The sequence below is a fragment of the Oryzias latipes genome, chromosome 3 (assembly GCF_002234675.1).
Source record: "Oryzias latipes chromosome 3, ASM223467v1".
In the NCBI taxonomy this organism is placed as follows: domain Eukaryota; kingdom Metazoa; phylum Chordata; class Actinopteri; order Beloniformes; family Adrianichthyidae; genus Oryzias; species Oryzias latipes.
In genome coordinates this window covers 11,286,175-11,312,142 of record NC_019861.2, presented here as the reverse complement: position 1 = coordinate 11,312,142, position 25,968 = coordinate 11,286,175, and the positions used below count along the sequence as shown (strand labels likewise).

Sequence of the window (25,968 nt, the reverse complement as noted above, 5' to 3'; positions counted from 1 at the left end):
GTGAACTTTGCCCTTCCTCCTTTGACAGTTCATTCATGTCCAACATTGTTTGGCTAACAGACTTTAAAATGTTCACACATGAGCTGAGCTTGGTCCTGGTTGTCCAATTCTACATTAAATTGAAATACAAGACAAGTTTTTTTTTCTAAGTACCTCAGGTTTGCAGTATAAATGAGAGCCAAAAGAAAAGCTCAAATCAGCGTTTAATGATCAAGTGTTGTTTGGCACAGTTTCACACTCATAGCAGTCAATATTTAAAAATAAAAACATAAAAATTCAAAAGATACAGTGGTCCCCCGCTATAATGACGTTCACCTGCTAATTTATTTTTGTGCATTTTGGCATCCTTTTTTGTTTATGTTGGTTTTATTTTGTTCGCCGCCACCAGTGTGTGAATGTGTGTGAGAATGTGTGTGTGACTGGGTGAATGGGTCTGTGACTGTAAAGCGCTTTGTCCTTGTAGGAAGAAAGGCGCTATACAAGTATACGCCATTTACCATTCTTTTTTTTTTTTACAGCATTGTATTCTGCGTTCTAATTGGCTTAAAAGCTATGTCATTATCAGCTCCTGCCATGTCTCCTGTACAGAATGCATTCAGCTTTTTTCCAAATTCACATAAATCTTTGATCCCCAGCAGTGACCCTGAAATGCTGGACCTATTTTTCCACAGAGGTTTAAACTTTGAGAATCGAAACAAAAAGGTGTGAAGATGGAGTGTTTCAAGTGCGTAGTGAGAAGCTTTACAGCCTTAAAACATCTATATTTATTGTAAAAAATAAATAAATCGGACTACTAAAGACCACTTCCAATCAAAAAGTGTATGTAAACATGCCTATGTGCGCATTTTCGGGTTTCTGCATCCAGTTATGGAGTAGGGAGGCCATTCAGACATAGCCTAAAACTGCTGCTTTAGTGGCATAAATACTTTAACCTCACACACTTTCTCTTGTAGAAAATAGTGTAGATTTATATTTACATTTGGCACAGAAGGCATCCATTCAAAGGTTATTAACGCATCAACTTTCACAGACAAATGGAAAAAAAACTGTTTGTATCTCCTGAAATATATTAATAAGCATCTATCATTAGGCTACTTTTATTTTCTGCTCTCAAACAGTTATGGTGCCACAGGGCATTTGAAATTGGATCTTTGTATTAAAAAACCTTTTTTTAATCCAATTTATTTCTTCTGACTTTCCGATTTTCCTTCTTCTTAAAACAATCTTAAAGGGCTGCATCGTGACCCAGTGATGGGAATCTAGCAATAAATTCAATTCAGCTCCGTGTCCTTGCTTTCCCATCTCAGCTATAAACTGGAACAACCTTTGTTGTCATCAGCTCATCAGACATGGGCTCTCTGGCGATTCAGCGTTGGTTAAAGAAAATCACTCTGCTATTACAACCCATGAGTGTCAGTGAAAACGGCTGCAGGCGGGAATCTTTAGAAAAAGGCGGCGAAGGAGAGAGTGTTTTCCCTCCAGTGGGAAGCCTAGTTGCATTTCCCTAACCTTGAACAAACAGCATGCCAGCACAGGTCTCAAACGGGACCGTCTCTATCCACTTCAAAATTCACCAACTCTGCAGCACAGGAAGGGAATGGAAATGAGGTGTGACTAACAGCAAGATAGGAATCCGGGCAGGTTTCTCTCCCTTCCCTCTTTCTTTTCTCCACAGGCTACCAGGGGTTTTATACACATTCACTTTCTACAGTGCTCCAGGCTGTCAGCTTGGTTTCACATGCAGAATGACTACAGCTCGAGGTGTATAAGCTCAACCCGATAAGGAAGAAGAAGATAAAAGGGCAGCATCGCTGAGCTGGAGTAAGAATGAAGCCTTTAAGGAAAAGCAATTGGATTTGTCATGAAGTGGGAGCTCTTTCACTCCATCTTTAAGATCACTCAATGAGCTCAGTGAAATGCAGAAAATACTGCTGTCAAGTGTGATTTCTATGAAACATTTCAGCTGTGCTGAGCTTTGTCCAAGCACCGACGGAGGAGCTGAAGCCAGACGCAGCTAATGCCTCCAAGCCACAGCCCTACTTGGTATAAACATACATCTGATGTGAAGCACTTCGCTGACATCACTTAACATCTATTGGAACGCGTGCAGGCCATTACCTCGTCGCACACGTGAACACACGCAATGGCAACTTTTAATTGGGAACTAAATGGCATTAGAGCACATTTCGAAAGATTGAACAAAACTATCAAGCAAAAAATTGGTTAAACTAGTACATGATGGATGTATAGTGTTAAAAGTCCCACTCCAGTCATGTTTTGATCTATTTTCATGATTGAGCTATTTTAGCCCAAAAAAAAACCCTGTGTCGTAAGCCTGCCTACACTTCCCATCATTCCTTCTTTTATACCTTCTTCTGCTAGCTTGCCGACCTTCCCGCGCCCAGTCTAACATTACCAGTGCAACAAAAATGGCAAGCAATGTTATGCAGTTTGTTGCCAGATTCCAGCTCAGATGAGGAAAACAATGACGTACATGGATCTACAAGTGGAGACATCAGAATAGAGCAGAGCAAGGAGCTTGTGATCCGCTGATTGTAGTTTGTACATAACAACTACAGCTTTTTTCAAACAGCGTTTTTTTCATCTGCTTCTGATTCACAATGATTTGATTAAAGAAATACTCAGAAATGCAATTTTAAGCTTAATTTTCTTTACAAATGTCCTCCATCATGAGAAAAATGCTACAAGAACATTAAATACTACATATTTTTAGCTTTGATCAGAACAAAAAACTTTTACAAATATCCATTTAATCTTTGAAATGATTACATTGAATAAATGTTAATTTACAAAATAAAGCTTTTAATGTCACCCCGTGTGCTACTAAAAATTACACACCTTCAGTATTTGCTTTGATTACTACTTTTATAACACATAGAAGCTGCACAAAGTACAACAAAAAGCAGTGTAAACTCAGGATTTATAATTTCTTGCACTCTAGTATTTAATATGGTTTATTTAGCAGAGTATTAGACCACTTCCTGTTTTGACTTTTAGTTCACCAATATAGCAAGTTTTTTTATGTTGAAGTCTTTAAGCCTCATCAGTTTTCAGTGGTGGGTGCAGTTTGATCACAGCTACCCCCACACTCCTATTGTTTCCTCCTACATGTGCCAAAACCATCAAATAATCTTCAGTACCTGTCGATCAAACCTCCTGGGTTTTCACTGATTAAACAAAGTCAAAAGCCTCATCTGTGGCTGTCTGAAGTACAGCAGACAACATTAGAAACTGCATTATCGTGGGGGCTTTTGCCATAGGAGGATTTCCTTTCCAGACCTCCGTGTTCTCTTAGTAATAAGGTCAGTAGCAGCTTCTTCTGTTGCTTTCAGGGTCAGAGCAGGGGGGAGGGACGGACTGGAGCAGCTTTGCTGGTTTGGGTTCAGTGAGCATGCAGGAGTAATTTGACTCCCAGCTGCACTGTCTTGGTGTGTTAGTCCTACTTTTAAAAAAAATGTTATTCACCTCCAGTTTTCAGTCAAACTATCATCCTCCTGAGAGCAACCATCGCAGTGCTGCCAGTTCTTACATTACTCCTATTTACTTCTTTAGTTCACTTTATTAATGAAGGGGTTTTTCTTACAAATCATCTGAAACTGCTAGCACTGCTTGATGATTTGTTTTAAACAGAATTTGTCTCATCCTCAGCTTAAAGTTGTATCAAATGTATAGCCCCTTGTCACTGCAAGATTTGACATCTGTGCTAATTTTATCCATGTCTTTATTTCTAACTGCACCACACCAAAAGACATTTCAGAGTTTCCGTTACTGTTGGATGAGATCATCTTTAGTTCAAATAACAGAAAGTATGCCAACACTACTTTTGAAATCCCCTTTTTTTTTTTTTTTTTTGAGCCTCACATTCATACGGATTCAAATCTCCTTGGAATCTCACCACTTCCCTTCCAGTTGGAGAAAAATCTAGAACCCTAAAAAAAAGTTTGCAGTTTCCCCATTGTTGTGAGCCTAACAAACTAAAATGTGAATGCTAATTTAAACTCTTAAAGTTTTCGTCAAGATGCCTACATGAAACTGATGGTAGCAATATTTTAAAAGCTGTCATCTTGCCGATTGACTGCAGAATTAAAAAGTATCATATTTTCCACACTATAGGGCGCACCATCAATAAATAAATAGTCTACTTTTAGGCACACCGAACTATGGTGCATTAAACGAGAAAAGAGCCAAAGATAAGGCCTTCAGTCTGTGAGACTTTATTAACTGCTTTCACAGTCATTCTTGAACTTGTTTATTAGAATCAGAATCAGAAATACTTTACTGATCTCACACGTGGGAAATTTGTTTGTCACCATAGCAACTGACAGCAGAGGGAAAAAAAAGACTAAGAATAATTTAAAAAAACAAGAACAAAGAAAATGTATTACACGCTACATGTTAGCCATGTCAGAAGCGTTAGCCTCATTAGTGTATTTACAATACCTGTAACCCCCAACCTTGTTTGCAACATGGAAAAAAACAGACTGACACCACTAAAACAAACTTTACTTTGACTACACTAACTCCCAACCTTGTAAGTAACACAAAAAACACAGTCTGATAGCGCTACACGTTAGCCATGCTAGAGTTTTTACAGCAACACCCAACCTTGTTGCCTCAGGAAAAGATAAATATAAGCCGCTCCTGATTATAAGGTGAACTTTTGGTTTTTGAAAAAAAAAAAAAGAAAGTCTTTTAAGTGCGTCTTACAGTGTATAAAATATAAAAGAAATACTTGGGGAGAAATATTGTATCTTTCTGTTTTGAGATTGTTCTGATGTAAAATTTGGTTTTAAAGTAATAACTATAAATATTTGGAGAAGGGATTATATCCAATACAATATTAGTATTAGATAACTGCATAAAAACAGAGATAATGATGGAAAAAGAACTGCAGATAACTTTCACGAAAAAGTTGTTCTTTGACCAAATGACCATGGTCGCCTTGAACAAGGCTAACAGCAAGGCTAAAATAGTCAGCTAATTTATAACAGTTGGTCAATTTCTACCTCTCTGTTTTTTACCTTAAGTTTGTGTGTAAAGATAGGCCCTCTAAACCGCTGCCCCCTTTACTATTTTGACACATCACTTGAAGCTGACATGTGGGGCCCACCATCGCTTTTAGATCCCATTGTCACGCCAAAGTCTGCCTGCTTGCAGAGAAATGGATACCTTCAGCGGTTGAATTCATAGCTATACCCAAAGCGGGTTGTGGGGTTCAAAAATGATCTAGTTAGAAGTCACACTGGCCGATAACAATTGTTACCACGACCCAAATCCCAACTAGATAAAAGTGTATTTTCATCTCAATCTCAAAATATATTGTAAATCTTTCACTTGCTTTCACTGAATACTTGGACACTGGTCACTTATAGATTGACCAGATCTTCTTTCTGTGACACCTGAGGCTTATCGTCTACGTTTAATAGGATTATTTGAAGCTTGAGACGCAATAAAAAACTGCAAACTAGTGTCATTGCCAGTCTCACGCTTTTGGAAAACCAAATTCAAGTATTTATTTATCAAGCGTTCATCAGTAAACAAAGACTGGAATCTGTTAACTGTCCTGTTGTTCTCTCTTGTGACTGCCTGGTTGTTGGAGATAACCGGGCGGAAGGCCAGCTCACACTTTATGTGAAGTTAATGAACACACACAAAACAATAATTCATACAGTTGTTAGAAAACACAGTATATACTGTAGAATTTTCCAATGACTTTGCTGACCAAGCCTTTTCCTCCTGGCTTTGGGAAGTGCAGTCATACCACAATAATGACTGAGATTTGTTCTGCTAATTTGGGATAAAAGAAGGCAATATATAAAACTTAAATGAACTAGATAGCATTTTCAAAAAGATTAATAATAAGCACTAGTAAAAGATTATTGAGCCAGCCTTTTGCTTTGTTTTAATGCACCCATGATTTTCATAAAGGAGCTCTAACTATCTCTGTTATTGTTATTTGGATACTGAAGCAAACAATTATAGGCTCTACTTATTTCCAGAAGCTACTTTTCGTAGTAAAATTTTGCTATCAAATACATTTGAAAACATTGTTTTGTTTTGCAGTCAGCTATGTGATTAAAACCCGGATATCATGCATCACTAGTAACAGATGTGTTAAACTCTGATGCTGTGTTCACACCGGGCATGTGACGCTCATTCAAACATGCACTACCATAGTTTAGCATAAGGTATTTACACTGGACTGTCACTACCCAACACTAGCGCATGTTCATCACCTATGCTGGGAAGGGGCAAATCTCGTAAATCTTGCTCCAGCCTTTTTCTTTCACTGCTCTTTTTTCCGAAATATGAAAGAGTCTGTCATATAATTCTGTACGTCACCACCAAATCTGAGTTATCACATTTCAACCTTGTTTAACGTTTTGAACATAGAGCCCAAAAAAAACATCTTAAAATTGTGTGTAGTGACACATGAACGAAGAAGTTTTTAAACGCAGAAACCCGAAATATGCATAATTGTGTGTTTACATGGACTTTTCATCAAAAGTCACAGTCACTTGACCGTGCGTTGCTGAGGGCGATGTGAGTTACATTCACACCGTGTGGATTTAAACCTGATTTAAACTGAAAACCTGAATGACGTGCAGAATGCAGGTTAGGCAGGTCCTCGACTCACTGCAGTATTCAAAAGTGTGCCTGTTCACTGGGACACAGCTGACATCAAGTAGCACTCTTCAAATAACTTGTGTGGATTAGTCTCTCCTCTTGTGTAAACATCAAAGTTCACAGCTTTCCCTGGCTTTTCTACCTCCTTCGTCTTGAAGCTTATCAGACTGAGGAGGAAACAGACAAATGAGATATGATGACAGCAGGAGATAAAAAATGGAAGCTAAAGCCTTCCCATACTCAAAATAAACTTCAATGAATAAGCCTCGTCTTATTTGTTGAAAACATGTCTGAATTAATACCATTAAATGGCTTGTCCAAGTCTTTAAACCACAGCAGCAGTTGCAACTGTTGGATTAAATTTTTGGTGATAGACTGTTTTTTGTGAGGAACCCATTGGGAGCAACTGTCACAGACACTGTTGAAGGCGTGACATTCAGTCCCAGAGCTGGCGGGGCTCTACTTTGTCGTTTCTCCTCTGTGTCATCATTTGTAGGCGTGAAGTAATTTCCTCTTGTCAAAGTGTCTTCAGACGGTGTGTTAACGCAGAGTTAAAGTGCATACTTTATGCATAGCTGTTCTAGATTTATTATTCAGGTGCTTTGGGATTCTCTGTAATAAAAGGACATATTAAGAGTACAAAATTTTGCCTTTTCATTCCTCGGTATGCGGGAGCTGCTACAGAAGAAAGGAGTGTAGCAAGCGGCCAATTATTCCCGTGATGATTATTCCGAGGCAGATGATTGACCTGTGTGTTATTGATGTCAGAAAAGATGTCAGCGTACCTCGATTTCAGTCTAATAAATACTCTTTGCACTGCTGCCCCTGGATTTTCAAGTGCTTTCCATCAGCGATGAGCTATACTCTTCCATTATGTGTAATGGGGATAGTATGCAGTCATATTTGTTAGTGCTGAAGGAGAGTAGCCAGTGGAAGTACGAGTGTCTTTTGCGGCTCAGTGTGTGTTTTACAGTCTTGATGATGGTGCTGGCCCTCTGCAGACAACCTGTGCTTATTTTATGGCCTGCTCCCTGGCTGCAGCGTGGGGGTAATAAACCTCTCTCAAGCTATCTCCAAACAGTGCAGCAATCAATGAGAAATTATCTTGGCCAATCGATGGGCCAGCCTTTTTTTTTTTTCTCCCCTTGCTCTACCTCCACTTCTGTCCTTTAAAATGTACCCTCAGTCTCTCTCCCATCCTAATCCCCCCCCCCCCCCCCCCCTGTTTTTACTCTGTTCTTTTTCCATCCCACCCAACCCCCCCCTCCTCCTCCTCTCTTCTCCCCAGCATTCCTCCAGCACTCCAGCCTCCAGAGCACCTATTTCAAAATGCGACAGCTCAGCGGCCCCACTGCCATTAACGGAAAACTCTTTCACACGTTTAGCTGTGCTGAAGAGACTTTCTTAGTAATCCTGCAGTTTATGAGTCTTAGTTTTTTTAGAGCTTCAGTGCTCTGCAAAATTGTCAGCAACTAGCTCGACAACTCCTCATTATTGTTATGCTTTGTTGAGGAATACTTGTTGTTAAACTCAACATAACACAACAGTTTTTGGCCCTTAAAGCCCCACACGATGAAAATCGTGTTTTTGGTGTTTTTAACACCTCGTGGGATTTTTCTCTCTATGGAGGACATCTACAAAGAAAATTAAGCTTTAGATTGCATTTCTGAGTATTTCTTTTTTTAAATTGTGAATCAGGAGCTGACAAAAAATTGCCATTTGAAAAAGAGCATATTTGTGACGTAGAAAATACAATTAGAAGGCCACAAGCTTCCTGCTCTGCTCCATTGTGATGCATCCAATATTGCTCGCCATTTGTGCTGCATTTCTTAACACGTGTTAATAAATACAATTATTAACACTTTTACTTTGTCCAATGACATGTAATGTAACTAATTACTGTTTCTGCAATAGTAGTAAGGCTCCATTAACTGATAAGGGAGAGAGGCTTGTTTGATTAGGTTAACTAACTTTTTTTCTTCTTTTTTTTAGATCAGCATCTATGCCACTGTAGCTGTGCTGGTGTTTGAAGTAACCCCCTCAAACAAAATATTAATATATTTATTATAATTATTTATTATGTAAATTGAGATTTACAAACACATTTAGATTTGGGGATGCACCTAAACAAATGTGTATGGAAAGATTTACTAAAAAATTGTAAAATTGTGTGGAAGGTATTTTTTTAAATGATTACTTGAAGTACTTAAAGTACTTTGCCTCAAAGTTACTTTTACAAAGCTATCTTTCAGCTACAAACTCACTCAATTTCTAAGTTGAAAATTGAAAAAAATGTGGAAAAAAATTGTGATGGAAACGAATTACTTTTTTTAATTTGTATCCAAAAGCGGTCAGCTCTAATCAAAATGTTGGAGGAAACCAAACAGGGGAAATGTTGTACCACTAGCCGCGGTTACATGGGCAAAATAACTTGATCGGCTCAATGGTCGGGTTAAAATTCAACCGTGCACATGGGCCCAGAAAATCTTTTTCCGATTGGAACAAATGTTCACATGGTCACACTTTCGGTCGGAATAAATCATTTGAGCATGCGCAGTAGTGTTGAAAATACCGGAAAAAGGAAGAGTCCCACAGTAAACTAAACTTTGCTGTCATATACATTTATGCAGCAGCTCGGTAATATACGAGACGATCTTCCGAGCGTGTTTTTATTATTGTTGTGAATATTATGAAGCGCCTGTTCGCTCATCATTTTATTTTTAATCCATGTGGTCAGTGCTTTTTTGTGGAAGAACGGAGCTCCCAGGAGAGGCTAACACACGCTAACAACATTAGCTTTGATTGATGAACATAAAACTCGTGCGGGATATGCCGCAATCTGCAGCTTGGCTGAACGTTAATATGTAGGAATAACATCAGCCTTTATTTTGTCGGGACACGACTGGAAACACAAATCCACGTGATTGTTTGAACAGATTCTAAGGACTGAGCGACATTTCTGCTTCGAAAAGTTCGCACACCGCCCCAGAGCTGCTGTGTGTGCTGGACGTCCAGGCTCTGCTTGGACACACGGTTCTCCTGACAGCAGCTAACCGAGAGTGGCGGGACGGGTCGCAGTCACACAAACAACAAAACGCACACGTAACAAAGCATCCTCCCCTCAAACACAAAGTTATTAATCCAGCTGCTCTGCTCAGAGACACAGTTCGTTCGATCCACCGGCACACGAGCCAGGACCGTGCGGGGTCCCGCTCCTCCCCGGCACCCCCCTCGTGAGGGGTGTAAGAGAGGGGAAAGGCAGAGTGGCACTTCGCACCGGACGTCCGCAGAGCAGCCTGTCGGTTTGAGCTCCACAGCTTTCTCTGGAGCGAAACACCGTCTATGCATGACGTAAAACCAGAGCAGTAGTGACACACGATCTTAATGAACCGTCAACATGCAACACGATCGGATAAACAGTCGCCATAACCCACCTATCTCGATCGGAAAGAAATTTTGATCCGAACGAGTCTGATCGGGGCAGAGTATTCTGAACGGCTTGTTTACATGATGCGTTTTCTTTCTGATTAGGCATTCTTTCAGATTACTTTTGCCCATGTAAACGCAGCTACTGTGGTGCAAGTGAACCTTGGTATGGTTCAGTAAAATTGTGAATGCAAACACACTGTTCATTTTGTGTTGGTTTTGGACTCCACCTGCTCATCACATCATCAACACATCATGGCCTGAGTCCCTGATTGGTTAACGCAACAAAAGTTATTCACCTAATTCTGATATTTAAACTCTGGAAACATTGTGCCGCCACGTGCCGTGATGAAACAACAACTCGCTGGTGCTAGACAGCCACGCCATGCCTAACACTCAAAATGTGTCCCAGGACCTCTGATCGCATTTGTAACATTAAAACTGGACGTCTCTGACACGTTCATTGTGTTCAATGTGAACACAGTGTTAGTTGTTTTCTCTCTGGAGTAACTGCGTTTTTACAGTCAGGACCATAAATATTTGGACAGAGACACATTCTAATTTAGTTTCTGTACATTACTACAGTGAATTTCAAATAAAACAACTCAGATGCCACTCAAGTGCAGACTTTCAGTTTTTATTCCATGGGTTGAACAAAAAGATTGCATGAAAATGTGAAAAACGTAAGCATTTTTCAAACACAATCCCTTCATTTCATGGGCTCGTAATTGGACAATTGACTTCCATGCTATTGCATGGGCAGGTGTGGGCAATTCCCTTGTTATGTCATTATGAGTGAAGCAGATAAAAGGCCGGGAGTTGATTAGAGGACTTGTGCTTGCATTTTGAAGATTTTGCTGTGAACAGTCAACATGCAATCAAAGAGGCTCTCCATGCAGGTGAAAGGAGCCATCATTAAGCTGAAAAAACAGTAAAAAAACCATGCCAGAAATTGTTCCAGTGTTAGGAGTGGCAAAATCAACAGTGTGGTACATCCTGAGGAAAAAAGAAAGCACTGGTGAACTCAGCAACGCAAAAAGACCTGGACGTCCACGGAAGATAACAGTGGTGGATGATGGCAGAATCATTTCCATGATGAAGAGGAACCCGTTCACAACAGCCAACCAAGTGAGCAACACTCTCCATGAGGTAGGCGTATCAATCTCCAAGTCTACCATAAAAAGAAGACTGCATGAAAGTAGATCCAGAGGGTACACTGCAAGATGCAAGCCACCCATAAGCCTCAAGAATAGGAAGGCTAGATTGGACTTTGCCAAAACAAAAAGCATCCCAGTGGCATTGGCATGGCTGCTAGTGGCACTGGGACACTAGTGTTTCTTGATGACGTGACACAGGACAGAAGCAGCCCAATGAATTCTGAGGTGTTCAGAGACATACTGTCTGTGCAGATCCAGGTGAATGCAGCCAAACTGATTGTGCGGCGTTTCATAAAACAGATGGACAACGACCCAAAACATACAGCCAAAGCAACTCAGGAGTTTATTAAAGCAAAGAGGTGGAAAATTCTTGAATGTCCAAGTCAGTCACCTGATCTTAACCCAACTGAACAGCATTTCACTTGTTGAAGACTAAACTTCAGACAGTAAGGCCCACAAACAAACAGCAACTGAAAGCCGCTGCAGTAAAGGCCTGGCAGAGCATTCAGAAGGAGAAAACCCAGCATCTGATGATGTCCATGAGTTCAAAACTTCAGGCTGTCATTGCCAACAAAGGCTTTTCAACCAAATATTAGTAATGTCCATTTTGTTTTCAGTTATTTCATTTGTCCAATCACTTACAAGCCCATGAAATGAAGGGATTGTGTTTAAAAAATGCTTTAGTTTTTCACATTTTATGCAATCTTTTTGTTCAACCCATGGAATAAAAGCTGAAAGTCTGCACTTCAATGGCATCTTAGTTGTTTTATTTAAAATTCACTGTGGTAATGTACAGAAACTAAATTAGAAACAGTGTGTCTCTGTCCAAATATTTATGGTCTTGACTGTAGGTGGTTGGGTTCAAATGAAGCAGAGTGAATATTTTTTTGCCATTTCACTTCAGATCTAGCAATCATGCATGGCTTTCCTTGTGTGAAAGCATTTTCCGTAATAGTAATACATTAGATGATTTAAAGCTAGAACGTTCCAGCAGACTTGCTCCATGGATAAAGTGATCCCTGCAGTACTGTCAAGAAGTGCTCACCTTTACTCATCCACACTTTTCCAGCAAAGTATGGCATGAACCCATTTTACTGCTTCTACCAAGCACAGCTGCAGAGGGATCAGACATGTGGAGAGTGTTTGGTCCTAGCATCATCTGTACCACCAGGACAGATTTTTATAAACACGTAAAAACAGCTCTGGAGCTGCCTGTGCCGCTACCGCTATTACCAGTTTTATCCCAAAAGTGGATTATGTAACTGCATAAATGTCAAATGTGGTATTCATGGTTGTAAATCTACTGAAAATGATTAGCTTTACACACCTTTGAAATGTTGTCAGCGATGTCTGCCGGTCCAGCCTCAGTAATTCCAGTACGCTCTGCACGCTCTCAAGGGACAGCTTCACTCACAACAATGGACTGTGCTCCATAAAAAACTGAGCTGTCTGCCGCAGACAGAGGAAAAACCACATTTTCACTGCAGGGTGAGAGTCTGTCTTCACTGTTTTTGGCTTTTCCACTGTGGAGCGCTCCCATTGCTTCTGTTTTTTCCACTTCAGTTGAGGTCCCAAACAAGCAGAGGCTAAACTGAGCGGTGATTTGATAGAAAACCCGAAACAACTCGATTGATCATGAAAGATCCTTGGTGGATCTTTGAAAAACAAACTGGGATAGTTTTTTTTTTGCTATTTTTTTTATGCACAAGAAGGTTTGTGTTGTTGTTTCATGATACTGAGGTCATACTCAGAAAACTGACTGAAGCTTGTTTGCTGCAGAAATAATGCTAGAAAGTTTTTTTCCAGAACATAATGAAAAGGTTCTTTGCTTTTACTTATCAGTTACTCAATTACATCAACATTGACACAGAGTTACTGACTTTTTTCATGCAGTACATCCAGAATACCCTCAATCACAACAGTGAACATCTGTTTACCACCATTATCCATAGGATTACACACTAGATCAGAGGTGCTGCACACATTTTTTGGCATGTGAGCTACTTTTGAGATGACAATGTCTTAAAGACCTACCTTTTCATATATATATATATATATATATATATATATATATATATATATATATATATATATATATAGTATTTTGAATCTATAATACTGTTTAATAGACTTAGTATTATGAAGTATTAGTACATAGCATTGTTTATATACTGATAATTCAAAAACTACACTGTAAAAGTACACAAGATATATTTTAGTATTAACAGATGAGGCGTTTTATTACAAAAACAGAAAGCAGTGACTATCGTATTTCATGCTCTGCTGTAAACCGTGCAATGAGGGAAGCATGGCATTTCTAAAGCCCGGCTGCCTCCCTGGGGAGCGCGTGCTACAGGAAAACACTGCCGCTTTTGCGGGCTCGGATCCATCCAGCCAGAACTGCGGAGGCACGCAGGGCAATCCGGGCCTCAATAAACACTCCAGTGGGCCGGAGTGGTCTTCTGCCAGGGACTTGACGTGCCGTGGGGCAAGTAGCGACTTTCTGAAGACAGACAGAATTTGCGCTCAGTGTATTTAAACACGCATGTGCAGTGACGCATGTATCAGATGATGTTCGATTGGCCGTTATGCATGTCAATCGAGGCATGTGCTTCTCTGTGAGGATTTTGATTCGCTGAAAGATTTTTTCGAAGTTCTTTTTTATTTTTTGGATCATTTATCTTTGCTGGCCTGCGATCAACCCTCATGTCTTTGAAGATCGACCGGTTGATCGCGATCGACGTATGAGCCCCTCTGCACTAGATGGTCATCTGCACTGCCTTGTCGAATCCTTTTTTATTCATTGTGTTGAGGTTATATTTTGATCAATAAGGGCCCAGCGTTTGTCTTCTGCAGCCCAGCGCGATGAGGAACACCCTCCTGGGTCCTTAGTCACTACAACGACCTCCGGACACCACTGCAGCTCTAAATGCCCCTACAATTGGAGGGGTAGGGGGAAGCCGTAGGGGTAGAATTCAGATTCAGCCTTACTTTTGTATTTGCTCCTCTAAACCCAAGGTCATCCCTCAAACAGACTCTCAGCACTCTCGGCTAGGACGGATGAGGAATGTCTCTTCATCCAAAAGCTGCAGCTATCACTGGTCAAAACAGGTACACAAGGCCAGACAGAGAATAAAAAGGATTTCTGCAAATGAGCAAACAGCAGGTAGTCGGAGTGAAATACCGGACGAGCCCCCACTTTGTTACATCCACACTAGGTGTAATCATTTGGAGCAACCCAAAAATAACACAGACAGGGTGAACCTAAACCAAAAGGTTTATTTACAGAGATAAAACAAAAGAAATTAAAGCAATAAGATAGAAGAAGCAAATAATTCTTCAGAGAAAACCAAGGATAAAAAAAGAACAAAGTACCTAAAGTACCTATTCTTAAAAATGAATAAAGAGAAAATAAATACAATGTAAATGGAGGTTCTCCCCTGCAGACTCCATACCAAGAATTTACATACAAAAGACACAACAGAGCCCAGCCTGTGTCACAACCGCTGAGCGACAGCGAGGGCAACAACACTTCATACTGGTGTTTACTTAACCCGGATTACCTTCACCTAGTCGATAGGGGTGGGCTCAAACAACCTCTAAGAAACAACCAAACAAATGATTTGGCATTTTCCACCACAGTACATGCATAACACTCAATATCACAATAATTCTGACTCAGATTTGCTGGAAAGAGCTAGATTATTTTGTAGACATTGTGTTTTGATTACAAAGCTCTTTGCTGTCCTTGAAGTTCCGGTCTTCGCTGATAAGTATTCCCAGGGGAGTTGACTGTGCGCCTTGTTTTGACACATAACAATAAGATGCATAACATTTCCTGGAAATCGCACACATTTTTAACAGCACTGGATGCTGCTTTTAGAGCACAAAGTGGAAAGGGGTCAAACAGAAGCAGGACTGACTGCCATCTTTAGACTTTTATTTTGGTGGATTTCAAAAAGTATTCTCAACTAAAGCATAAGGCAAAATGGGGTTTAACTTTCAGAGAGGTTTTCCAGCATGAAGGCAGCTCTCCTGACAGAACAGACACACAAACAGCCAGGCAGACAGGCCTGGAAATGGAGAGCAAACAGCACTTCTCCTAAACACCATGTTTATGCAACTGCTACCCACAGAGTTAAGCAGCAACGTGACAACATGAAAAGAGAACACCAGTGACAACCACCTCCCCTGCTTGTCACACTTGTATCATTTCTCCCCTTGCTCTCTGCCGTGGAGAAGCCAGCCAGCTAATTCTGCGGTTTGACAAACAGGCTCGTGTGAGGCTGTGAAACACAGGCTTATTGTTTGCTTTGCAGTTAAGGACAGTGCAGCTGCGAGTAATCGAAACCCAGCAGAGGTGGTTCATGGAGAAAAGGACAAAGCAGCACAGCATTGTTGGGGAGCACGAGTTCTAATAGAGAAATCTGATCAATTTTCAGAAACCCATGTATGGGGGGGGGAAAGGTCGCAGTTTTGCTAGATTAGCAGGTCAGCGCCGGTCAGGGGTTCTGTTTATACACTGCTGCGACTTGTTAAAACCCCTCCTCAATATTCTCTGCTCTTTCAGCTCTGCAAACATTCTCACCCACAGACGACATCAATATGTTAGTGTCAAGTTATAACCAGGGAAATTATCACTTGAATGGGAGTTTGAAGGCTCAGAAACGGCAGCCGGCTCATCATCAGCGAGTCCTCACACGTCTCAGAGCATCGTTTAACCGCACCATCAGAAAGGTTTAATAAAGAAATCCTGCGCTGATGGATTCCCACAAGACATGCAGACGTGCACAGATAATGACGCTCTTTGGGTACATCACTGAGGAGTGCTGATAAATGAGCGTATTGTGTAATGTTTATTAGAAACTGCTTGGAGCTCTTCTCATTTCCTGCTCTCCAACAGCTTTCTGCTATTGCGATCGCACACGGTGCCACAAAAACATGTATTTCCCGAAGAGCTGACGCTGTTCTCACTTATTGGCTCACACCCAACTGGCAGATAAAATTGCAGGAGGCTCATCAATAATCGTCCACTTTATAAACGTACCAATTAGCAGCACATGAGAAAAGCAAAAGCTTTAGCTGAGAGTTTCTAATGATAATGTTAGGTGTTTGCTTTCCAATTAATTGTCAGCGTCTGCCTCATTTGTAGTATTTTTGACAGAAAGGAAATGCACAATAGCAATAATCAGGTTTGGAAGTAGGTGAGATTCGCTAAGGTTAACTCAACGTTTGAGCACGATGTGTCACAAAAGGAAATTTACACCTCTGTAGCGGCAACCCATTAATATACAGCCTTATTTATGATGTCCAAAAAGGCAATATTTAAAAAAGGGATCTTATAGTTATTCCTGTAGTTTTTTTTCCTGAAACTTAATTTAAGTAAGGTTAACAGAAGTATCATTTAAAATTAGTTACTAGAAGACACCTAAGTGAATTTAAGCAAACTTCTGATATTCATCCTTAAATTAGCGTAACTTGAAAGACGTTCTTCAAATATTGCCTTTTTATTCGTCATATTAAATCAGTGACCTTTATGTATGTTCTCTGTTAATTAGTTAATCTAAAGTATCTCTAATCCTCAGTGAAAATACAAGTTTTAACAAAAGTTCTCATTACAAACGGCTGTGTTCACACCAAATGTGAGTTGTCCCTGATGTATGTGGGAGAACCAACTGTCTAAAATGTTTTGCGTCAATCCTACATGGAAGCATTGACTATATACAGTATTTCAGTTACAATGCATGAAAAAGTCTGCAAAAGCATCGTTACTCACATCTCCATCTTTGGGTTCATGAGATCATTTAGAAACTCTAAGTACAATAAGCTTCGCCATCTCCTTTAGGAGCTGATAGCTGCTTTCAGCGGTACTTCCATCTCTCTGTGATCCAGTTTCACAACCTGCTGACCCACATTAGTCCGAGGAGGAAAAAATAAGAATGAAATTAGGGAACCTTTTTATCATTGTCTAGATACAAAAATATAATAAACTTTAGGAGGAAAACAATCAGACTATTCCTCTAGTTTGGCCTATGAAGCGTTTTTGCCAAAGTTCAGATATTTAAACTGGACAAGGGAAACACACTGCTGCAGACCTCCACGTCCAACCACTAGCCCAACGCTCAAAACGAGCCACAGGACCTCTGATCACGCCTGTACATTGACTTAACATTGAAACTGGCCGCTCCTGCCACCCAAATTGTATGAACGTAGCTTAAGATTTTCGGCATCGTTCTCAAGATATATATATATATATAGCACAACACCAGACCCATTAACATTTGCATCCTGTCCTCAAGAGCATTCATGCTTCTCAACAAACCACAGAAAGGAAGTGAAGCAAGGAGGAAGTGAAAGGCTTTTTTAATAGAAAAGAAACAGCTGACACAAATGACAAAAAGAAGCACTTACAAAAGAGTTGTTGAGTCAGTGCAAGTGGTTTAGAGAAGAGTCTGTAGACATTTATCAGTGTATGAAAGTCAAAAAGAACCAAATTTCTTCTTTGAAGCTTCTTTCTTTTGAAGCTCATTTCAGATGATGCCAACTTCAAAAAGTAGAATTCTCTGGGACTGAATGATGTTTCCAGGTGTTTTGATCCACTTCAGTTTAAGCTCTGATCACAAGTTTCTTTCACATTGGGACAGTCATGTGGATTTGATTCAAATACACTACTTTCATATGAAATGGTTCGCTTTCACAGGAGCAAACCATTCTCTGTTTACAAGAGAATTAAGTCTGATTTCTTAAATGGACCAGGGTTTACTCATTAGCTCACCTGTGTTCAGGTGAGCTCTCACATTAGTCATTTGCAGTAGACTATGGAACAGACGCTGGTGTGAATCAGGGTTTAGTTGTTATTTTTGTTATTGACCAAATACTTATTTTCCACCATAAATGACAAATAAATTCTTTAAAAATCAGACAATGGGATTTTCTGTTTTCTTTTAATTCTCATTTTATCTCTCATAGTTGAGGTATACCCATAATGAAAATTACAGACCTCTCAGCTTTTTAAGTGGGATGACTTGGACAATTGGTGGCTGACTGAATACATTTTTGCCCAACTGTATAACAGGAAATTATGTCCTAGAAAACGACACATATTTTTGGATTTTGTCTAAAAACTGCAAAATCCTGTTTAAAAAAAAACACTGGGAACGCTTTTACAGATGTTCGGAGTGGAACTTCAAAGGTTTAATCCAGTTTTTACAGTATCAGAAGCTACTTCGAATCGAAAAGGTTTATCGTAAAGAAAGCACATTTAAACTGCTTCCTTCCACACTGGTAGGAACGATGATTAACTGGTGTACAACCAAAAATAGTAAGAGGAAACAGGAAGAGGGGACCAACAGATGAAACACAGGTGTGGAGTAATGAGGCATCTAAACACAGCTGGGACGAGTGCATCAAGGCTGAGGCTGGATCGGTCTATAAGGCCTCGCAAGTTTAGCTTTTGAGCTCCTATATAGTGCGCTCCAAACTCATTAAGTCGGGGATGTTTTGTACTTCATCTGATGATATAGACCATCATGCTTCACAGCTCTGGCGCCAACAGAGCGCACCAACTCTTAACATCTTCTGCTCACTGTTGGGTTTTTCTTCCCCTTTGGGAGCGTCAAGCACAATAAGCTCAGACATCTGTCCTGTGATGAGACTCATATCCTCTGCTTAAGCTCCTGGGTTTTCTCGCACATTTCGATTTTTTTTTTTTCCCTAAAGCTGTCAGAAATGTTAGCTTTTCGCTGTAAGATTAGAGCTTCAAGAGTGGTTTAAATAGAAGATTAAAAGTTGGTCTGTTAATGTTTTCTTAACTGAATTAGTTTCAGACATGCTAATAATTACAATACAATCAATATGATACAAACTTGTAAATAATGATAGCAAAAATAACAACAATATAATAAGAATTGTAACTTATTGAAGCCTGCCTCTTGAAAAAACCTTATAATTATACTATCAAGATTAATATGATACCCTAACAGCAATGATAATAATAATAATAGCAGTTTTTATTATTATTATTGTTGTTGTTATTAGCAGTTGAGTAACAAAAATAATCGTGTTCACCCTTATCAATATACAGCAATTATCAGTCATTATATCATGCTAAATCAACTTTTTTGGGGTTTAAGTGTATTATAATATTTATTCTTCACAAAAACAACCCCAAAGTGGAATTTTGATCCTTTCATCCATTTCTGAGTATTTCTCTAACAACCTGCGCTCTGAACTCCAGCCCCTCCCAACCCATGAAAATATTTCACATTGTAATGTCACAAAGTGGGGAACAGCCCCTTCCAGGAAGAGTCTGCACTGCCAGCCCCACCACCAGGATAACGCACACACCCCTTTTTCTCAGTGGACCTAGCTGGAATCAGCTAAACTCTTTATGTGCACAATATGCATATCCATCTTTGCAAAAGTTCAGATTTTGTTTGTTTCTATTGGCAAAATGCAAACATGCTGTCGTCTTGACATCATGAATTGGGCGGCACTCACACAGAGCAAAAAGCGGAGCCTCAGAGATTGTCTTACTTCTAGATAAAAAGAGCTGTGAATATAACTAATATTTCATTTAAAACAAACATTCTTTAGTGTGCCAAATATATGATCATATGTATGGAAAAGGTTTACTCTGAAAAGCTTAAGAATAGCATGATACGGCCCTTCAACTATTCCAATGTTTGTTGCACACTCCAGTTCGTTCCTTTGCTAATTTGAATTTGACTGTTCTTCCTTGATTATGGGAATTTTCTCCTATCGTAAATCATTTCTGGATGTTATTTGGTAATAAGTACTTATATGCTTTATATCAGTGGTCCCTTCAGGCCACGGACCAGTTTGATGTCAGACAATATTTTCATGGACCGGCCTGTGTAAAATATCTTTCAACTGTATTCATGCACTAGATTTTGTGTAGGACCCGTTCAAATGTGATCTAGATTTTCCCCTAATCCTAATTGTCAAAGTGGAAACTTCAGACACCAACTTCAGCCTAGTCCAAATTTTAAGATGCAACAAATAAATACAAATATATGTGTGTGTGTGTGTATATATATATATATATATATATATATATATATATATATATATATATATATATATATATATATATATATATATATATATATATATATACACATTAGGCCTGCACAATATACCGCAAATTTATCGTTATCGCGACATTAAGCTGTGCAATATGCATACCGCAAAAGACGGTGAAAATCGCAATAAATGGTTACCTTAAATGTGCTAAAACAAACTCACGGCAGCTTGAAGTATTTAATGTATCAAATAAATCCATTTATGCGTTTAACCAATCGGAAGGACCAGTTAACGTTGTTGATCAATCAGATGAGCCCTTTTATGTTTGATGTTTGCCTCCTATGTCGACGAGGGTCATTTGGAGTATGATTTTTAAACTGTTGCAGTGAAATGGAAATTATGTTTTTGGTTGTTTTGTTATTTGTTTACATACCGCAAATTATATCGTTATCGCAATATTAATCACTAATGTCGCATATCGCGAGTTTTCCTCATATCGTGCAGCCCTAATATATATATATATACAGTATAGACCAAAAGTTTGGACACACCTTCTCATTCAAAGAGTTTTCTTTATTTTCATGGCTATGAAAATTGTAGAGTCGCACTGAAGGCATCAAAACTATGAATTCACACATGTGGAATTATATACATAAAAAGAAAGTATGAAACAACTGAAAATATGTCATATTGTAGGTTCTTCTTGCTTTGTAGTAATCTTGTCTTGATTACTGCTTTGCACACTCTTGGTATTCTCTTGATGAGCTTCAAGAGGTAGTCGCCTGAAATGGTTTTTACTTCACAGGTGTGCCCTGTCAGGTTTAACAAGTGTGATTTCTTTCCTTATAAATGGGATTGGGAACATCAGTTGTGTTGTGCAGAAGTCAGGTGGATACACAGCTGATAGTCCTACTGAATAGACTGTTAGAATTTGTATTATGGCAAGAAAATAGCAGCTAAGTACAGAAAAACGAGTGGCCATCATTACTTGGCGCTTTTCTACCTACAACGCCCAAAGCGCTTTACAGTCACAGCCAGTCACACACACATTCACTCACTGGTGGCGGCTTCGCTGCCAAACACAGCCGCCAACCTCCCACCAGAGGCAAGGACTCATGGCGGGAATCGAACCTGTAAACTGACTATCATAGGTCGATCGCCCTACCGCTGCACCACGGCCGCCCCAATCCACAATTTTCATTAAATAAAGAAAAACTCTTTGAATGAAAAGGCGTGTCCAAATTTTTGGTCTGTACTGTATGTATGATCACTAAAACTGGTATTTTCCAGAAATTGAAAAAAGAGCAAAAAAGAACAGATTTCACTGCAGGAGTAATTTTATTAGCAGCATCCTCATAACAGTAGACTGCCAGTTGCTGAATATGATCCATTATTATGGTGTTGGAAAACATTGATTAGTTTGCTTCAAGTATCCTTCTTTGTGGATCTGTACTACTTGTATTTGGAGTATTTATTATGAATGTAATGTAGATTTGTTCTGTTTCATGCAGGAAGGAGAGTGTGATGTCCTTTGAGGGTAGCTCTTGTGTTTACAGTATCTACTACTACTGTTGCCTGGTTACAATTTGTTAAACATTCCTATAAACATACGTCTGTGGTACCATCCCATCATTTTCAGTGCGTTTAGTGCTGCACAGCTTGGCTAAACTCACTGTAGGATGTCAGGAGGAGTTCATCACTTGAATTAGTGATTGAAGTGTTGCACACTCCACCTCCATCTGCATTTCAAATCGATTCAGCTGGGACCCATCAATACCGTCTCAGGAATCATCAAGCACTTTCAGGATACGCCGTAGTAACACATCATAGAGCGAGTGGCTAATCACGCTCCGTTGTTGAGGTGAAGTCCACAATCAGATGAACTTCAATGGACCAGAAGGATCCTCAGAATCAGTGGTTTTATGCTGATGACACTGCAATTCAGCAACATTTCCAAGAACACATAAACTTATGGGGGAGTTTCTGGAAAATGAAGCTTTAATGTCCAGTTCACACTAAATTAATCTGTAAAACACTAGATCTACCACAAAAGGGCAATGAAGATACCTCATGTTTCTTTTTGTCTAAAGCTGCTCTGAGTGTGTTTTGGTATTGTTCCTTCAAAGTTCAAGCCCTGTCATTTTGCTGCCAAAAAGAAACTCATGGGTTGAGTCTTTCTTTCCTGCGAATAAAAGGTCTCATTGGTTTTTTTTTTCTTCATCATCTCGCTGTCTCTGTGCATCAACCCGAGGCCGCCTGTAATCAGCACGCCTTGAGCTCTCACAAAGGTCATTCTGCCCCTTTGATGGTGTTTTGATTCATCCCTTCCTCTTCTCTCCCCCTCCCACCCTTCCTCTCCTTCCCCCTCCACACAGGGAAGCTGGAGAGTCACCACCACCAGGGTGCCAAGAAGGGGCTGGTTCCATCAGCAGCAGACTGACGCTGGAGGACAGGCTCAAGGGGAACACGGCAAATGACCGTCTTTAAGCAGTTGGTCTCAGCGACCAGTGTCAGCTGGTCTTTTTTCCTTTCATCACTTTAATAAACACATAAATAATGTTAGTTACATGCAAAAAAAAAAAAAATAACCTTATTTTTTGTTTCTAGATTATTTTTCCGGCAAAAATAAAGTGTCAAAATAAATCAAACTATTTTAAGATGCTTTTGTATTAAAAAAAAAAGATTTGTGTTGCAATACAAGAATCCCCCAAGTTAAGACAATTCATCATTTATTTTTAGTTAAACAGCCAGAGGAGATTTTTATTTTTATTTAACTCATGCAAATCAGACTTAACCTTCACACATTTAAGGCCGCATTTACACCAACAGCAGACTTTTGACTATAAACAGAGCGTTGTCTGTTTTAGTGCAGCCGTTTCGTGACAACAGGAAAACAAATACTAAAAATAGTAAAAGCTGCTCCATCTCGTCAATCCAGCTTCACCAAGCAACATATGTTTTGTTTTTTCAATTCAGGATTAGAAATATTGAAACCTTTTCTAGTTTTAAGGCTAATGGAAATGCAGTATAAGGTTTCTGCAAGTAAATACGCAACTGCTCACAAACATTTATACTATGTTGGGTTTTTTTTTTTTTCTACAATTGTAAAGCAAAGAAAATCAAAAACATGCTAAAAGTTTCATGAAGGCACCTGAGGGTGATGAGACTGTTTTGTAAAAATGCGGAGCTCCCAAACCAATGCCATATGATAAATCTTACAACAAACATTTGCTTCTAGATTGGTTTAAAAAATGGTTGTGGTCCGTGTTCTCATTATTTTCTTTCTTGATTGTCAAACCGGGGCAAATAATTGTGTACTTCATAATTAAAAAGTATATTTGACCTCAAAATACAAAGAAAAAGGTGTTTTGTTTTTTGTTTTTTTGCTTGACAGATAATAATTCTTAGTGATCAGCCTTGTGTTTTTTTATGAAGGACTGCAAGGAACAGATTGGTTTCCCAATCTTTTTTCTTACTGTGCATTTAAACAAAATATGCCGCCTCCACAAAAGTTTCGTCATTTTCAAAAGTATGTCATAAATAAACCTCGCCTCACTGAACAGATTCGTGAGTCAGTTTAAAAACATCTGTCTTTTTTCATCGCCGCCAACAAACATGGCTCCTGTATCCACAGGAAGGGAGGTGGAAAGAGTCTCACTGTCGGGGAAATATCAGCACATGCAGGCCGCTACCTGTTTGGCAGACTGTGCCAAAGTTAGGCAGAGAAAAACACTCAGCCTGTGATTCTATGGGACGACATCAGTGCTCACAGAATGAAAGAAATGATGAATCAGGGCCTGACTCCAGATACACAACCGGAACTGAAACAAGGCTGTTTGCACTTGTTTACTTAAAGCTGCACAGAAAAGTGTTGAGTTGTTCCTCTAAGCCTCGCTCTGCAGTAAAGCCCTCAGACTTTTGGACTCAACTCAGATGGAATTTCACGTACTCCCTCCATACATGCAGCAACACGCTGTCAGAGAGGATAAAACTGGGATGCAGGGATATTTTCAGTCTAAACAGCTTGTGTTATTTCATGTGTGCCCTCCACCTGATCCTGCTTTCTTGCCTTATGGGTCCTTTGCTTACAGGCCTTCAGCAATATCTGCATTTTTAAAGCCCATAATCTTAATGTTTCCACTAAAACCATGTAGGATTCAAAAAAGACAAAATTCCCTTAAGACCTTGCGCTGTTGAACTCAGCCTCAGTATCTTGTCATGGTCACTTGCTTTTTTGGAAAACAAGGGGAAAGATGTCTCAGATATCATGTGTGCTGTTTTTTATGAACGAAACTTCCGATTTCCTGCACTGATGGATGTGAGGCTTTTTACAGAGGTGCAACAAACAGATTTAAAGCTAATCTCTATGCATTCTACTGTTTAAAGCAAGAAGACAGTTTGTAATTTCTGCACGTACGTTTCTAATAAAGCTTGGTCATGCAAGACAACACAAATGAGCATTGGGTCAAAAATAGAAGATTGAAGCCGGTTTTTGAGGAACGACATTAGACTACTAAAGCAAGTTTGCTTTTTAGACTCCATGAAGAAAAAAGAAAGTATTTAAATTTCACTGTTAAAATAATGTTTAAATATAAATGAAAAAATCCTTGCACTTGGTTACAAGATCAGAAAGCAAGAGGACTTTCGCGATGAAAATGCACGCACACAGCAGCTTTTAAGTGATTTTGCATTTGGTGATTGTTGAGTTGAAACCAACCGTCATAAGTTGTGTGAGGGATTTTATTTCACCAGCACAAGAACAAGAACTCTATAAATATCCTGCTTTCAACAGAAAGAAAATCTGCTTCCATGCTGATGAAAGTTCAGCTGTGGTCACTTGTGTGACAGAAGATTAATCAGGAAAAGGTTCCAACAAACTTTTAATATTAAATTTGCAAAAAAAAACTTTATATTTTTACTTTTATATTCTGGTATTTTTGCTAAATCAACAAATTTACAAAGAATTAACTCCAGGCCTGGAGTTGATTAGAGGACTCGTGTTTGCATTTGGAAGATTGTGCTGTGAACAGACAACATGCAGTCAAAGGAGCTCTCCAAGCAGGTGAAAGGAGCCATCATTAATAGGAGTGGAAAAATCAACAGTGTGGTACATCCTGAAAAAGAAAGAAAGCACTGGTGAACTCAGCAATGGAAGACAACAGTGGTGGATGATGGCAGAATCATTTCCATGATGAAGAGGAACCCGTTCACAATAGCCAACCAACTGAACAACACTCATAAGTCTCAAGAATAGGAAGGCTAGATTGGACTTTGCTAAAAAAAAAAAAAAAAAAAAAAAAAAAAGCATCCCAGTGGCATTGGCATGGCTGCTAGTAGCACTGGGACACTAGTGTTTATTGATGACGTGACACAGGACAGAAGCAGCCCAATGAATTCTGAGGTGTTCAGAGACATACTGTCTGTGCAGATCCAGGTGAATGCAGCCAAACTGATTGGGCGGCGTTTCATAATACAGATGGACAACGACCCAAAACATACAGCCAAAGCAACTCAGGAGTTTATTAAAGCAAAGAGGTGGAAAATTCTTGAATGTCCAAGTCAGTCACCTGATCTTAACCCAACTGAGCAGCATTTCACTTGTTGAAGACTAAACTTCAGACAGTAAGGCCCACAAACAAACAGCAACTGAAATCCGCTGCAGTAAAGGCCTGGCAGAGCATTCAGAAGGAGA

General features: G+C 39.5%; 1 protein-coding gene across 2 annotated transcripts in view; it reads left to right on the top strand.

Moving 5' to 3' along the window:
* Positions 1-25,181, top strand: part of trip4 (thyroid hormone receptor interactor 4) — a 115,185-nt gene extending 90,004 nt beyond the window's left edge. For both annotated transcript variants that reach the window (XM_023952878.1, XM_023952874.1), the window contains one exon: positions 22,652-25,181. In XM_023952878.1, coding sequence (XP_023808646.1) covers positions 22,652-22,716 — 65 coding nt within the window. In that variant the 3' untranslated portion in view covers positions 22,717-25,181. The remainder of the gene's footprint in view (positions 1-22,651) is intronic.
* Positions 25,182-25,968: the final 787 nt, after the last annotated feature.